We start from the raw sequence: 15313 nt of genomic DNA on the forward strand, positions 1-15313 counted from the left end.
ATTTTCTGTAATATATATTAATATATGCAGTCTTTAGAAATCTGGTTAATAACATTCTACGGACGGATAAAATACTGATATATAAACTACAACAACACTGCAAACAAATCAATGTAATTGATTGTATTAGAGTAAAAGACAGTATAAGAAAGTAATGATCTATCAGCTTTATACTATAACTTCAACAATTCATGTGTAAGAGTAGTATTGTACATTCCAAACTTTTTATGTCCAAAAAAACTTTTCACTTTGCATTCAATAAAATATCACATAATATTCAGAAATCTCATAACTCATAATCAAATCTAACATTTTTTGATGTCTTTGGCTTTGATTTAAACTAAAGGGAAGTTTATATTTTCTCCAAGGGTAATTCACACGAACAGCTGTTATACTTCTCTTACCTTCTATTCATTCCAAATCCATATATATTTAGAATGCCTAAAGAAATTAAACACCCCGCCACAGAAAACACTGCTTTTCAAATCTTGCTGACGTTGTTCTATGCTCTTATTTTACTGTGCATTACAATTTTCAACATTTTAGCCAATATTATTTTTATATTTCAGAGTGTTCCTCTTTGAAGATTTTCTGAAAACTGGCACAGATCCTGCTGTGCAATATATTAAAATTTAAAATATTTTTTAGCAGCTAGTTTTCTGTAACTTATAAACAAAATAAATATACACTATATAAATTAATGGACATAACTGATGTAAAATTAAACAGATACAAAAGCTAAATAAATATATCATTTTCATTTATAGCAATATTACCCATTTCTAATTATGTAATAAAAAAAATAAATCTCACGTTTTGTTTTATCTATACCAGAAATAAGAACACATTATGATTTAACGCATTGTAACACATTTCAGCATAGCCTTTCTCAATTTTAAAGGTTAGGCCTCTGAAATCAATAAGCTTTCTACTCCTTTATGGCTTGCTTCCAGGTTTTCCTTGCTTTCCTTGTTTTGCTGTCCCCTCACTGACAGATGCTTTCTTAGGGGTGTTAAACTTGATACACAAATCTCTCATGTCGAGAAGAACCTCTTCCATCGCTTTTGCAAATGTCGTAGAACACGATTCTTTACAATTTCTGAAACTTGAAATACAAAATATGATATGATCTGACTGTGGATTGTAGCAAGCACCATACCCATTGGGAACCACAGGGCCATAGCAGCAGAACATCTCTACTGTCGTTGGAACCTGCAAAGTAAATTATAAAGGAAATTTTAATATGTGGTGTAATCCATCCATCCATTTTCCAACCCGCTATATCCTAAGTACAGGGTCACAGGGGTCTGCTGGAGCCAATCCCAGCCAACACAGGGCGCAAGACAGGAAACAAACCCCGGGCAGGGCGCCAGCCCACCGCAGGGCACGCGCGCGCACACACACACACACACACACACACACCTACGCACACACACACTAGGGACAATTTAGAATCGCCAATGCACCTAACCTGCATGTCTTTGGACTGTGGGAGAAAACTGGAGTACCCGGAGGAAACCCACACAGACATGAGGAGAACATGCAAACTCCACGCAAGGGAGGACCCGGAAAGCGAACCCGGGTCCCCTAACTGCGAGGCAGCAGCTCTTGTGGTGTAATTATTCAAATAATTAAGTTAACATTTAACAGCAGAATCAGATAAATACATTTAAATAAAAAGGTGCAGCACCCACTTGGCTAGTCGATAAAATGAAGTGATTGCTGATCATGTAGGTTTCATCTGTAAATATTTCTGGCTTTTCCATTTTCATTTCAAGTGCAATTTCTCTAAGTCCAAGTAGGTGGTTGTCAATGCCCATTCCTGTTATTGCCTAAAAATAAATAATAAATGTGTAGCAAATATTAGATTTGATTCAGACATTAAATAACTCTAACAATCTTTTATAATAAAACGTAACATGAAATACAAATACTGTTCAGCAATGTTTATTACAAAACTATTCAAGAAGCACTGCCAGCTTATTTTTATCTTACAATGCACACTTTTGTAAAGCATAACAAAACAGCTAAACTAACAGAATTATACAAAGGTAATCTTTAAATATTGTGTCTCAGTAACTTAATCACAAAAAAGCACTGTTGATTTGATAACACCTTTTGCAAGAGGTTGATTTACATGTAGGCTAGATGTCAACATTTTTGATGAAAGTCCTAGTAAAATAATGATGGCGTTAGAGTGGAAGTCCTAATTATATACAAGTCTTTCAAACCATTATCTACAGACAGATGTTAACCTGCAAATTGCATTTGCAAGGGAAAAAGAACCAGGATCATTCATACTTACAAGGACAGTGTAATTAGTCTGAGCATTAATTGCACTCCACAGCTTCTGCATTTTCTCAGAGTCCTAAAGCAGGATTAGAATTGAAAGATTACACATCATTAGATATAATCAGTAATATCAGTAGGACGACACATAACTCAATTTATTTAGTATGTTCAATAACATAATTTCTCTTTAAAATGTTTCAAGTACACAGTTATATGACTAGAATGCATTTACTATGTTGAAGGTTGGTTATGGGTATCAGCATTTTAAATGTTGGTTACAATACCAAGTGCACAGATATTCTTCAGATACAACTGAAAGCAGATTCAATGGATTTACTTTGTTAGGAATTTGATAATAAATGGATAAAGTAAAATTATCAAGGATGAATGGTGGCATTTTTGATTGGGGAGATGTGTGTCAGATGAACAAATACAGTATATTTTAAAAGCACGTACTGTACACGTACTTCTCATAATGATCATGAGGTAATGCTGCCGAAAATTGCCCATCTATATCCATTTAAGAATAAGTTTAATATTTTTCAAGTCAAGGTTGGTTCATCAACACTAACACACTCCCAAGTTGGTATGCAACCCTGGGGTGGTGGTCAGTGACCAGCTGTACTCCAGAGGCCAGATTGCTATGGTCTGTCCATCTTACAGATTCTTTCCATACATAATATCCACAAGATCAAACTCATATCTCCCACAGGGTACGCAACATGACTCCTAGTCCAGTCTTTGGTCTTGTCATGTCTGGACTGCTACAACTCGCTGGTGGGAGTACTGGCATATGTCAACAAACCACTGCAGACAATTTAAAAGGCATTGGAATGTCTGGTGTGTAATCAACCAAAGCGGGCACATGCCACTGCTCTCTTCAAGTCACTGCATTCACTCCCTGTAGCGGCACGTATTACAGTATGTTCATAGCCTTGGATTTGAGGATGAGGACACTTGTAAGGTCCTATGCTCCTTCTTGACCACTCAGGTCTGTTGATGAATTACATCTGGTGATGCCAGAGAAGTGTTTGAAGAATATTGTTTGTTGAATTTCTATGTAACTAATCTAAGCTGTTAGGTTTCATTATCTAGGAACTGCAACCCTCTTGTATTTTTTATTTTTCTGACTCGCTTTCTGTTCAATTTTGTAACTGTGCTAAGCAAATAAATATAAATATAGTTATTTTTTAACAATCATGGATTACATTAATTTACCACTGGAAATTACATCCTTAAGTAAATCTTTTTTTTTCAATTTTAAAAAACACTGTATAGTTTGTAACATCTTAAAATGGCTGTTGGTGTATGTGTGAACACAAAAGCCTTAAAACTTACTGAATATGTGAAGTGGAATGCAACTGTACCTCAGGAAAAAATAGTGTAAATAATCTGTGCTGAAATGTATTGCTTCTAATGTCCTTTTGTTGTTATAAACATAACTCTGAAACATGAAAGATGTGTTGTCTGTTATCAAAATCTTTGATGCTTCAAATAGGTTTTAAGGCTTTTGTGTTCACTCATGCACCAATGACCCATACGCTCCATTTTAAGCTGCACAGTATTTTTTGTCTTAATAAAAAAAGTTTCATTTAAGAGCACAATTCCCTGGGACAAATTAGTATATTCCATAATTGCGGAAAAATACTTTGCCTTCAACTTAAGACATATCAAACAATCCTTTTTTGGGCAAAGCTTTGAAATATTTTAAGACTTGTTGGATCCGAATGGCTGTAATAATCATCAACATAGATATTTAAATAGAATCTAGAACAAGCAATTAACAAAACTAACCAGTCAAAAAAATTAAAGAAAAAGGTAAACAATAAATACCGGTAATGAAGATTTCCCCTCCGTCATTGCTTTAACAAATTCAAATGCTTCAATGGTAGCTGATCGGATGTTATCAACTCTTCCATCTTGAAAACGTCGAGTTGAAGCACTTTCATAGGTACAAACCTGCCTTCTTTGGCATCTATTCATGAAAAAATAAAGTATGAATTTTTTATTGAAATCCAATGATATGGACTTTACTATTCAATTAGAAATGTTGTAATAATAGTGTCCTATGATTGGTCTTATAGGTAGTCTCATTGATCCCTGATTGAATAACTTTTAATAAGTAAAAGGCTTGATCCTCAGCAGTTCTTTGGTCTGAATTCAGTTTACTGTTAGATAAGGTCTAGGGGTACAGCACAGGCTCACATTAAACATCTCAGTTATTTTACAGTAGCTCATCTAAAAAGGGAGTCCTAAAGTTGTTATTTTTTCTTGGCAATAAAGATCATCACATTATTTATAAAAATATAGGAGAAATTTCACATCAGCTGCTAAAGTAATGTTACCAGTAAGGCAATGGAGATAGGCAGACCAAAGTTTGTGTTACAGCCTACTTTTTTCTAAACTTTTTTTCTGGTATTATATAATAGCAGTTGCTTTGTTCTTGCTCACACACTCTTTTTTACATACTTTGTAATAGTCCTGTTACTAACTGGGCTAATACGTGAAAACTTCTCAGTTGATAGCCAGACAAAGGAAATGTGGAAAGTCTTGGCTAATATGGAGACAGTTATTGTGTAGGTGTACATTTACAGTGCATGCTTTCCATGAATTCTCTTGAAGGCCATCAGGTGAAATGCTGGGTTGCTTAAGGGTAGTTGCATACCCATCAGATTAGACAGGAAACACTCTAAACCTTTTTTATACATTTTTGTTTTATTGATACTATCGATTAATTGCCTTTCATAAGAAGAGGTTTATGAAAAGGTTACATTTCCATCTATAGTTAAAAATGGCAACTCCTCTGGTAGGACTCTTGGCTTAACTCATTACCCTCCTAGAAGGAGGAAGAACATACATATTGAGTAAAAACATTAAGGTAATGAAGGGTGGGATTTTTCTGGAAATTTGCCTTCTGAAGAAGACATGGTTCTAGAGCTATTAGCTATGTGATGGCAAGGCTTAATAAAAGTATAAGAGTCTCTGTTTCTAGCCAGTTGCTATGTCTTTGCTATCCAACATACACTTGTCCTTTTATTAAGCTGGACAACTTCATTGGTTTAAATACCAGCACCAAGCACAGAAATAATTTCTAGGAGATACTGCTATTACCCAGTGGCTTTATTTTGACTTTACCCAAAATTAACATTAAAAAAAATCTTTTTTTGGAAAATTTGTCATTACAGAGACTGTAAGTTGGTTCAAATGAAAATATTTCAAATGCAATTGACATAGTTTTGTTAGATGTCCTAATAGCTTAATTAATTTTTGTATAAACAAAGCAAACAATTCTCATTTACATATGGTCATCATTCACAATACACTGTCATACGGCAATATTGCCAAGTAAACAGGTTACCGCAATTCAGAAGATTTTTTTTTCAAATATTCAAAATTGGAAAGAGGGGTTTGAACAAAAAAGTCATTACATCACAAAATCACAACTGAATAAAAATTGTGGGACACATTTCTGCATAATAATTCAGTTCACAAATCAAATAAGCGAGAATTGTGGAAGATGAACAAGAATTGTGCAACTGGTTCCCTGCTGTTGCTTCACTTACAAATGAAATGAGTGAGAATTGTACAGCATTTGTCTTGGGTAATTCATTCAGAAATCAGATAAATAAGAATTGTGCAACTAGTTCTCTGGTAATGATTCCATTTGAAATTAAAAGAATCAGATAATGATACTTGTCCATTGCAGACATTGACCTATAAAATGTGTGCAAAAGTAAAGTTGAAAGCTAAAAAATTGTTAGAAATTTGAATATTTATAAGGTTCAGCTTACTGTGACTAATTGTTGAATGTACAAAGGGATATAAACATATTGAAACAATTCAAATAATGATTTGTATTAAACAAAGCAAATAACATATTCTAATGTAAATGTCTTGCTACGGTTTCGTGGTTGTATTATGAAAAAAAGCATCATCAGTAAAAGTTATTGTTCACTGATTTTGATATAGCTTGTACTCAGAAAAATCAAAAGTGAAGCTAGTCGAGGCTTTTGATTTAGGTGGTTGTTGTGCATGTGTTTCAAACATCTATTAGCATCATCAAAAAAGAAGTCGATGACATCATGCAGGTCATGCATGCACATTATCACTCCCATTGAGCTCTACTGAATCGATTTATTCATGCTCTCAAATTGATTTGTATTATTCAATAAAAAGAGTTGTTCAAAATGAAGTAGTTTTTTGCAAGTCACCCAATAGGGTGTTATGGGAGCATGCCCAGGGGTTTGTGACAGAGTATTGATGGAGTATCTGCGTGGTGAAATGATCGAGGGAGAGACCAGGGAGGAAATTAAGGGATTGAGCCAAAATGAAAAGTGAGAAATACCAAACTACATTTAACTGAAAATGAAGAAGACTTCAAATACATGTTGGAAAAAATTAATGAAATTATGGGACTACGATATAATATGACAATACATAAATCCAAAACAAAGGTAATGGTATGCAATAAGGATGAACAAGCCAAAGTGAAGATTGATGCTGGTAATGAACGTCTTTAACAAGTAGATTCATTTATTTATCTGAGAAGCAGGATTATGAAGGATGGACAAAGTAAAGTTGAAGTAATAAGGAGATGTAATCAAGCAAACAAAAAGATAAAGGTCAAAACAACAGTCTTCAAATCAGAAAAATGCTCCTAAAAACCTTTGTCTGGAGTGTAGTTTTATATGGCTTTGAGACGTGGACCTTAGGAGTTAAAGAGGATAAGCAACTAAATTCATTTGAGCTATGGTGCTACCAGCGTATGCTGAAAATTAAATGGACTGATAAAATAATGAAGTTTTCCTAAGAGTAGGTGAAAGGCACAGTTTATGGAAAACTATAGATGAGTGCACCTTGTGGAACACCTATTACGACATGAATGGCTTTTTTTTTTTTTGAAGAAAACATTTACCCAATAATGATCTAATTCCGTGTTTTTTTAAACTTATAACAATCTACACATTTGGTTAAGATACGTGCAACTTAATGCAATAAAATGGAAATACCTACATAATTTGATTAAATAATATAATTTGTTAGATTTGCCTATTTGTTTTATAGTAGAACTACATATTACAGTTCAATGGTAATATGTGACATCATTTTGTTATGTGGAATAAAGAAATGGGCTTTTTTCAGTGTATAAATTTAGCCTGAACCAAAAACTATTGGACCAGGTATACAGAGGTGGAGAGAGTGGCTCAGGCTAATATGGGCCATCACTCAAGTACGATAGTACCTTCTGTGGAAAGAAACTACCTTGGTGATAGACTATGCATCACTGCACTAGTATGCAGGCACAAGGAGGCCAAGACCTAGACCTCCAACCCTTTCAAGGTGGTTCAGTTCACAGGAGGAGTGTTCTTCAGTCCAATACTGATGCCCAATCCTGGATACACAACCACATGGCTTGGTTCACTCACTCCACTGGGCTCAAGGTAAGGAGGTAGTTGGGGATCTTGTCACATACATACAAACTGGAAGCATCCTTACAACAATTTGGAGGTAAGGACTCAGAAATCAGCATCTGTGGAAATATGGTTGCTAACTTCCTCTTTACTCTCATTCCAAATGACAAATCCCACTGATGTTACTTCTGTTTTGGTGTCAGAGGTCCTGACACTTCTACCGTGAGGGCTATTTAAAGAGCAGAGTCTTGGAAGTCTGTGTTCAATAACGAATTGGAATCGAAAGAGCACTGAGCTCCAAGAAGTCATAGAAAATCATACTAGAGAAAGAGGCAGCATCAAATGTACAATGACTGTGATTCCTTTTGTTGTTGGGATTTTTTGTCATGTTAAAGGAGTACTGTGTTATGAATATTAATTAAAAGAGAGATGCTTAAAGAAATATATACTGTATAAAGTACTTGATTATATGATTATATGTACATAATATATTCATTTGTGTATGTACTAATGCCATTAGGCAACTCTGCAAATACATTCCCAAAGCTGTAGTAAACAGGTGAAATTCAATTACAATGTAAATATTCTAAAAATAATTTAATTGTTGACGCTCTTTATTTAATTACTTTCCATTACCTAAGAATCACACTGAGTTGACCTTACTAAATAAGCTGCACATATGCCATTTTTTGGGAAGCGAAGAAAATATCTTTTATTTATTCCGTGAAGTAATGGGTCATCAAGAAGTTCTCCAAAATGATAAAACATATTTGCCCTCATCTGGCATGTCTCTTTCTTATCTTACTCTTGCTCCATTTTCTCACTAATCTTCGATAGCATTTGTCCAGATCATCAGTCTATGCCAGGCACTACTGCATCTCTATTTAACCTTCATTTTCTCACTTGATTCCCTAGAGAGGTGCCCCTTACCTACAAGAAATATTCTCTTTGACTTCACTCTGTCCTGCCTCTAACTGCCAACAACACAAAATGAGACTGCATGAAATATTACACAACATAGGCTCAAAAACATTCTATATTTCTGAGATCAATAAATCACAATTAAATATTTGGTCTCAGATGATAATTTTAATTATATGTAGAATTCAAAACAGTTTTCCAAATATAATCAATATTTCCTGATTTGCTTACCTGTAAAATGCCAGCTGAAGAGCAACTTGAATGTACGCATCGGGACTCATTTTTTGCTCTTTTATAAATTCTTTTCCATAGACTTTAAACTTGTAAACATTTAAGTCGAGATTTCTCACTAAACTAAATGAAAGATAAATTGAATAAAATAAAGTCGTAATAGTAGTTTTGTCATATGTACAGAGTACAGTGAAATTCTTAATTACATGTCTTGCAAGAACTGGTGGTATACATTTTAATTTAATGGTTCAATTTTCCCCTTAACAAAATTTTGTTCCGACAGTAAGTAAAAGTACATAAATATACAGTATAGAACAAAGGCTTTTATTCAATATACATGAAAGAAATTTAGATGAACGCTTCACCTGTTGAGTCACCATCAAGAGTGTGATGAAAGCTCAGCAGACAAAACAATGTTTAGAATTTTTTTAGATTTATCAATGTGAAAAAAATCTTTTAACTATTTTTTTTCTTTTTACATAAACCCTACATAATGAACAAGTATTATATGCTATGCAATTTGCTCTGAATCGTCAATATTTTCAATATAATACTAACACTTACAACAGCAAGACAAGAAAAAAAAATCTGCTGTAAATTTTACATTTAGCCAAGCCAACAAATGACCAATACAGAGACAATATACATTGCCACACACTTGCATTTGGGATAGGGACCAGAAAATGGCAATTTCACGCCAGGCCGGAGGCAGCGGGTTGCACCAAATCTCTGTCTTTTTTCTCTGCAGACCAGACATGAGAATTTCTGCCTGTATCCGATTACGGTCTGATGATGTTACTTTCTGTCCCGGCCCCAAGGATGTCACTTTCGGTTGCGCCCGATGACATCATTTCCCTTGAACCGCCTTAAAAACCCGCCATCCTCCATACTTGATTAGTTCTGTTTTGGACTCTAACCTGTACACATTGTACACAAAACTTAAGCCTTTTACAGCCAGGGAAGCTATACGGGTGGCTGCCCCAAACCTTCGTTGTGTGTCCGGTTATTTATTTCACAACATATATATATATATAGGATACACTCGTTGCTTTTTCAATTGCTAGTATAATCTGAAGGGTACTTAAAATGGATATTTTCAAACTCAGATTTACAAAGCAGTGGAAGCTCTACTTAAATGCATATAAGGAAGCTTATCCACACCACGCCAAATAGCAATGTCATTTGTTTGGACTGCCTCATTGATATTTCTCTGGTTTGGTGGCATGCATGCTACAGTATCTGTAGAGGCATTGTCTTACGTAAGAATCTAAACTTGACAAAAGAGAGCAGATCATTCAGTCCATCATGCTCATAGCTAAGCTGTCCCAATATCTCATCCAGATACATCTTAAAGGTAGTCAAGGTTTCTGTTTCATGCCTTACCAATTTATTCTAGAATCCCATGACTCGATGACTAAAGAGCTTCCCGACTTCTTTCTTAAATGCACTTCCCTACTCTAGCACTAAACTATGTGTGAGCTCTTTCATGTTACCAAAGTTGAGGGACATTATGGATGGGTGCGAGAATGACCAGACATTATTTCCAAATAGTTAAATCTTTCATTTTCTAATTTACTCTAAGTTGCCTAAATGAAATCACAGAAATCTAAAGTAAGCATAAATGATCTACATAAGATATAGTACCTTTGCAGTTTGTCTACCGACGAAGCTAAAAGTCCCTGGATTTCAGGTGAACATTTCCAACGAAGTCTCCTTGGAGCGGACAGTTCACTGACACTTGCAGCTCTCACAAGCTTAGCAGGGCTTCCTCTCCTAACACACACGGGTTGAGAAATTTGATGCAGTATTAGAACAAAGTAAATATGAAAGATATAAAATTTACGCTAATGTTGTATAAAATATACTAAACTAAATCACACTTGTCAGAAAAGAAAAAAAAACGGTCACACCTGACTCATGTGGCAATTTTCCTACTGGGTCCATTTAGAAAAAAATACACATTCCCATATCACATTTTCCCATAATATACGCCAAATAAATACTAACATGACTTACCAAATTACTGTATTTGTCCAAAGAAGGAACAGTTTAAAAATAAGTTACAGTTTACCTAACAGGATTCATGCAAATGTCAAGGCTGTTTAATTCATAAATCAGAGCAGAAGTATAAACAAAAAGGCTGTATGCAGAGAAGAGTGGCTGAAGGTCAGGTTTCATTTATTGCATTTAACTTATATAATGAATACCTCCTATTTTAGGCTGCCTTCATTTAAAATGTGAAAAAATACTAACGTTTCCTGGAGGGAATGTAGCAGCTAAGATGATCGTCTTAGTTCATATACCATTTTTATGGTCATTTATTTTTAAATATGACTTTCTTTGAATGTAAAAAGGAAAACAAATGGTTTTATATGGATTGAATTTCCCCATCTAAAAATATGGTAATTGGATTTACAAACAGATTGAATTTTGCTTGACAAATCTATGTTTCATAAAAGCTATATCCATATTTAAAGAGGTTAGGCATTCTAAATTGTTAATTTAGTGCAATTTCCAAAAAAAAAAAAAAAAGTTATATTCTGTACAAAATATGCTAGCATTTTTTTTAACATTTATGCCACCCCAAAAGGAGATCCATTTTTTTGCTAACTGAGATCAAAACATACTTAATCATGAATCACTTACTCTCAACCTACAGGCATATCATGAACTCTCTATCTAGGAAGATGTCATTCCCTGATTGTTTTATGTTACATGAATCATTCAGTATCAGCAAAATTACTTTTGATATAGTTATGAAGGTTTCCATTGATCAAATAGAGCCAACAGCCAGAGAAGCTAATTTACAGAAGTACAATAATTTAAGTAGCAATGTCAGGAAAAGGGAGTTATTCTTGAATGACTATTTATACAAGGAATATCCTGAATATGGAGTCACGATGGAATGTCATAAATTCTGAGTTATGTTTGAGTGGCTATTCATGCTAAGAATATTGCTGTGTGGCACAGCGGCACAGGGACTGACTAATCTAATTTCTGGGTATGAATCAGGTCCCCTTTTATGTAGAATGTTCATGTTTTCTCTCTGTCTCTCTCAGTTATACTTGAGCTACTCCAGCTTCTCACATTCTAAACACGTGTGTGTTAGGTCAGTGTGGGTGAATGAATTAAGCCCTGTGATTGGTTGGTGACCCGTCAGTGTTTGGTTTTTGTCTTGTTCTTATTGCTACTGATATAGACTTTGTTGCTCACTGAATTGGATTAGGCAAATCTGAGATTGTTATGTTAAACATTTTGCCCAACTTTCATTATTTGTAAGCCCATACAAGAAACACACATATTTTGCATTAAACTCATTGACAAGACCCTGTGATTCTCAATTATCAAATTAATTCTTTGGACTTCCATCCTTCTTCAGTGCAGGATTTACGTATAAGCTACACAAGCTATAGCTTAGGACCCCCGCCTTCTTGGGGGCCCCCAAAACAAATTGTCCGAGTGAGCAATTGTCATATATACTTAAATATACTACAGCATTATTTGTCCCAATCAGGCCCGGCCTTAGGCATAGGCAAAGTAGGCGACCGCCTAGGGCCCCGGCGTCTGGGGGGCCCCGGATCGACTCCTTGGTCTAATTTTCACGCATTTCACAGAGCTTCCAGGGGGGCCCCTGGACCCCCCTTTCGCCTAAGGCCCCATAATACCTAAGGCCGGGCCTGTCCTTCTTTCTCCACTGTTACTATTTTTTCTGTTAATTTCTAATGCAAAAGATAAATATTTAATGAATGTCTAGTTTAAATATTTCTGAGTTCTAATTGCATTAGATAAGAAAACCATTTAGATTGAACACTGTTGATAATGGATGCCATAAAGCAACACTGTAGGACAGCCACACAGGATTATTATTTTGCTGCATGCCTTCTCTTATTAATGGCTGCTCAGGCTTCTGCATCTTATTGGGGAACTGCACATCCCACTAAATCAGATTCAAAATGAGGTTCAATTGATGGGAAGGCAGAACCACAAAAGTGAGATATTGGTAGATGTATGACACTGAGTTGCGTTGCTTGGAAGTGATGTCTCACCTGCTTGTTGAAATTATGACACATTATATAACTATACAGGTATACCTGCTGATTGCTATGGTATACTTTTTGCACTTTTAGAATCTTGTGCAAGATTACACCACAGTGAGTAGACAATTTGTTTTTGCAAACTAAACATCACAATGCTGAAAAAGCCTTGAACCCAAAAATCAAGTATACAATCCAAACAAAAATGCTAGGAACTAGAATATGTAAAAAAGGAACAGATAATCTAAATAAAATATACACTAAATTACTAAAAACAAGCAAATAGATACAATGCTAGAAAAAAATACAAAGATGGTGTCACACACTTGTGCATGGGAAACAGCTAAAGGACCTACAAAATAGTAATTATATGCCAAACCAGGAGACGGCGGAGTGTGCTGTCTCTCTCAGTCTCTTGCAGACCATTGTCGGGAAATCCTACTTGGTTCTGGCGCCAACAATGACGTCTCTTCCGGTCAAGAAAACATCACTTCCAGTTTCGGCACCGACGATGATGTCACTTCCGGTCAGGAAGCCGTCACTTCCGGTCAGGAAGCCGTCACTTCCGGTGATGAAGACACCCCACATCTTTATGATGTCTTTGACTCTTTCTGATCACGATGGCATCAGGCTTGTTTAAAGAAAATCACAAAAGCTGAGTGTTTTCCTACATTTCTGAGCTTTTTCTATAGGAACACTTTTGCAGTTCTGTGCTTAAGTTGATGTCACATAATGCAACTTATAATTGTAAGGTAAGTCAGATTTGCCAATTGCATTTGCTGATCTCATCACCATACCTGACCTCTCATCACTTTTTCTGACAGCCAGTAGTGTGATGCTTGACAGAGTTGGCGCTGTATGAAGGGTTACCAGTCACAGCAAGTTCATTCCTTTTTTATTTTTCCATTCTGTTGTGTTATGTAAAACACGAGACATCAGACAGACAAGCTTTTGTTTGTGAGATCCAAAACACTGGCATTCTTTGTTCCTCGTCTCTGTATTCCATGCATTGTACTTCTGAATGGACATTTATTGATTGTCATCTCTAATGCACGCAGAGCTCACCTCTTTGACTACAGACAAAATGAAATAGTGAGTTATAGACTAGCTGGAGTAAGTCACTGGGTACGTCACATTAGGTAATCCACTTCACAGGATTACTACCGATTCTCTAAGTTTATGTAAATAAAGGCTGTGACTGAAAATTGCTGGAACATAAAATAGCCTTTACTTGTCCTCCCTCTACAATATGCACAATCATAGTGACATCAGAGAAGCACAATTTTCTTGTAGCCTTGGAAGACTAAGGACCACAAGTTAGAAAAAAGGGCGCAAAATAATTTTAAAAATGTACAGTCTAAAACTGGGCAAAATGAACACTCCAAAACAGATTGATGAACCTGACCAGTTGAATTTTTTGCACCTTTCTAAGTGCTGATGTCAGTATGTTTTGACTTGAAGCATTTGAAGTCCTGTAAACCATGATGATGTCTTTTTTATTGTCAAATGTGCCGTAATGTAATGCTGACTAGGAATGTGTAGTAGAATATGACATCAGAACTTTTGCAGTTAGCTCTTTATGTACTCTGGAGAACTTCACAATTAGACCTATGGTAGCCCAAGGGGGGTCATGATCAATGCTTTCCCTCCTTGAGCAGAGAGTCATGAGTTGTGGTGGACCCCCTCACCCTAACCCGGGTTTAATTTCCACTACCCTAACCTAACTTCTTTGGATGAATGTGTTGGCAGAGCAAAAATGTGAGGATAAAAAACAGTAATGTATGTGCACACATTGTATACCATCTTAGAAATGTGTTTTTGATATTTGTTATTCTCTTTCAGTGTCGGTTACCTAACACTGATGTTCTGTGGTTGTGTTTTTGTTTCTTTGTGTTTTATTCTGCTGTATTTGGTAGATATATTGAAAAGACAAGGCAACATTTTTATTCTCTAATGTAAACATTTTGCAGAATTTACAAAGACTGTCCTATTTCTTGACAATGTGCTGAGCATTCTCTGAAAGGTATACAATACCTTCTTAGGTGGTGTTGTGGTAGTAATAAGGAAAAGAAAATTAATCAAACATCCAACAAAAGTAACACAGCTTGAAGGACTGATTAGGCTTCACTTAAATATTATGTTCTTCTGCAGTTATTAATTCCAATAAACACAATTATTAAACTATCAAAATTACTTAAAATGAATGTATTAAATATAATAAACAATAAACAGATAAATGGAGACGGCATCCATTGTATAACTGTAACCTTTTCAAATGGGCTAGAAATACTGTTATATAAAATATGCTTCTCTGCTTAATTTCTTTTAATTAATGTGAGACATATTATCAGTTTTTGCAATAAATTCAGATTTCATATTAAAGACAGTATAATGTTTATAATGTGTTACAGTCCAAAAAGATAT

General features: G+C 35.2%; 1 protein-coding gene across 1 annotated transcript in view; it reads right to left on the reverse strand.

The window, feature by feature from the left end:
• Positions 1-243: 243 nt before the first annotated feature.
• chata (choline O-acetyltransferase a) overlaps positions 244-15313 on the reverse strand; it is a 39382-nt gene continuing 24312 nt past the window's right edge. The window contains exons 9-14 of the mRNA XM_028793424.2: positions 10500-10628; positions 8856-8978; positions 4126-4267; positions 2306-2368; positions 1695-1832; positions 244-1212 (exon numbers count right to left, since the gene is read on the reverse strand). Of these exons, the coding sequence (XP_028649257.1) occupies positions 937-1212; positions 1695-1832; positions 2306-2368; positions 4126-4267; positions 8856-8978; positions 10500-10628 (871 nt within the window). The 3' untranslated portion in view covers positions 244-936. The remainder of the gene's footprint in view (positions 1213-1694; positions 1833-2305; positions 2369-4125; positions 4268-8855; positions 8979-10499; positions 10629-15313) is intronic.

Source organism: Erpetoichthys calabaricus, chromosome 2 (genome assembly GCF_900747795.2).
Source record: "Erpetoichthys calabaricus chromosome 2, fErpCal1.3, whole genome shotgun sequence".
NCBI classification, from domain to species: Eukaryota; Metazoa; Chordata; class Cladistia; order Polypteriformes; family Polypteridae; genus Erpetoichthys; species Erpetoichthys calabaricus.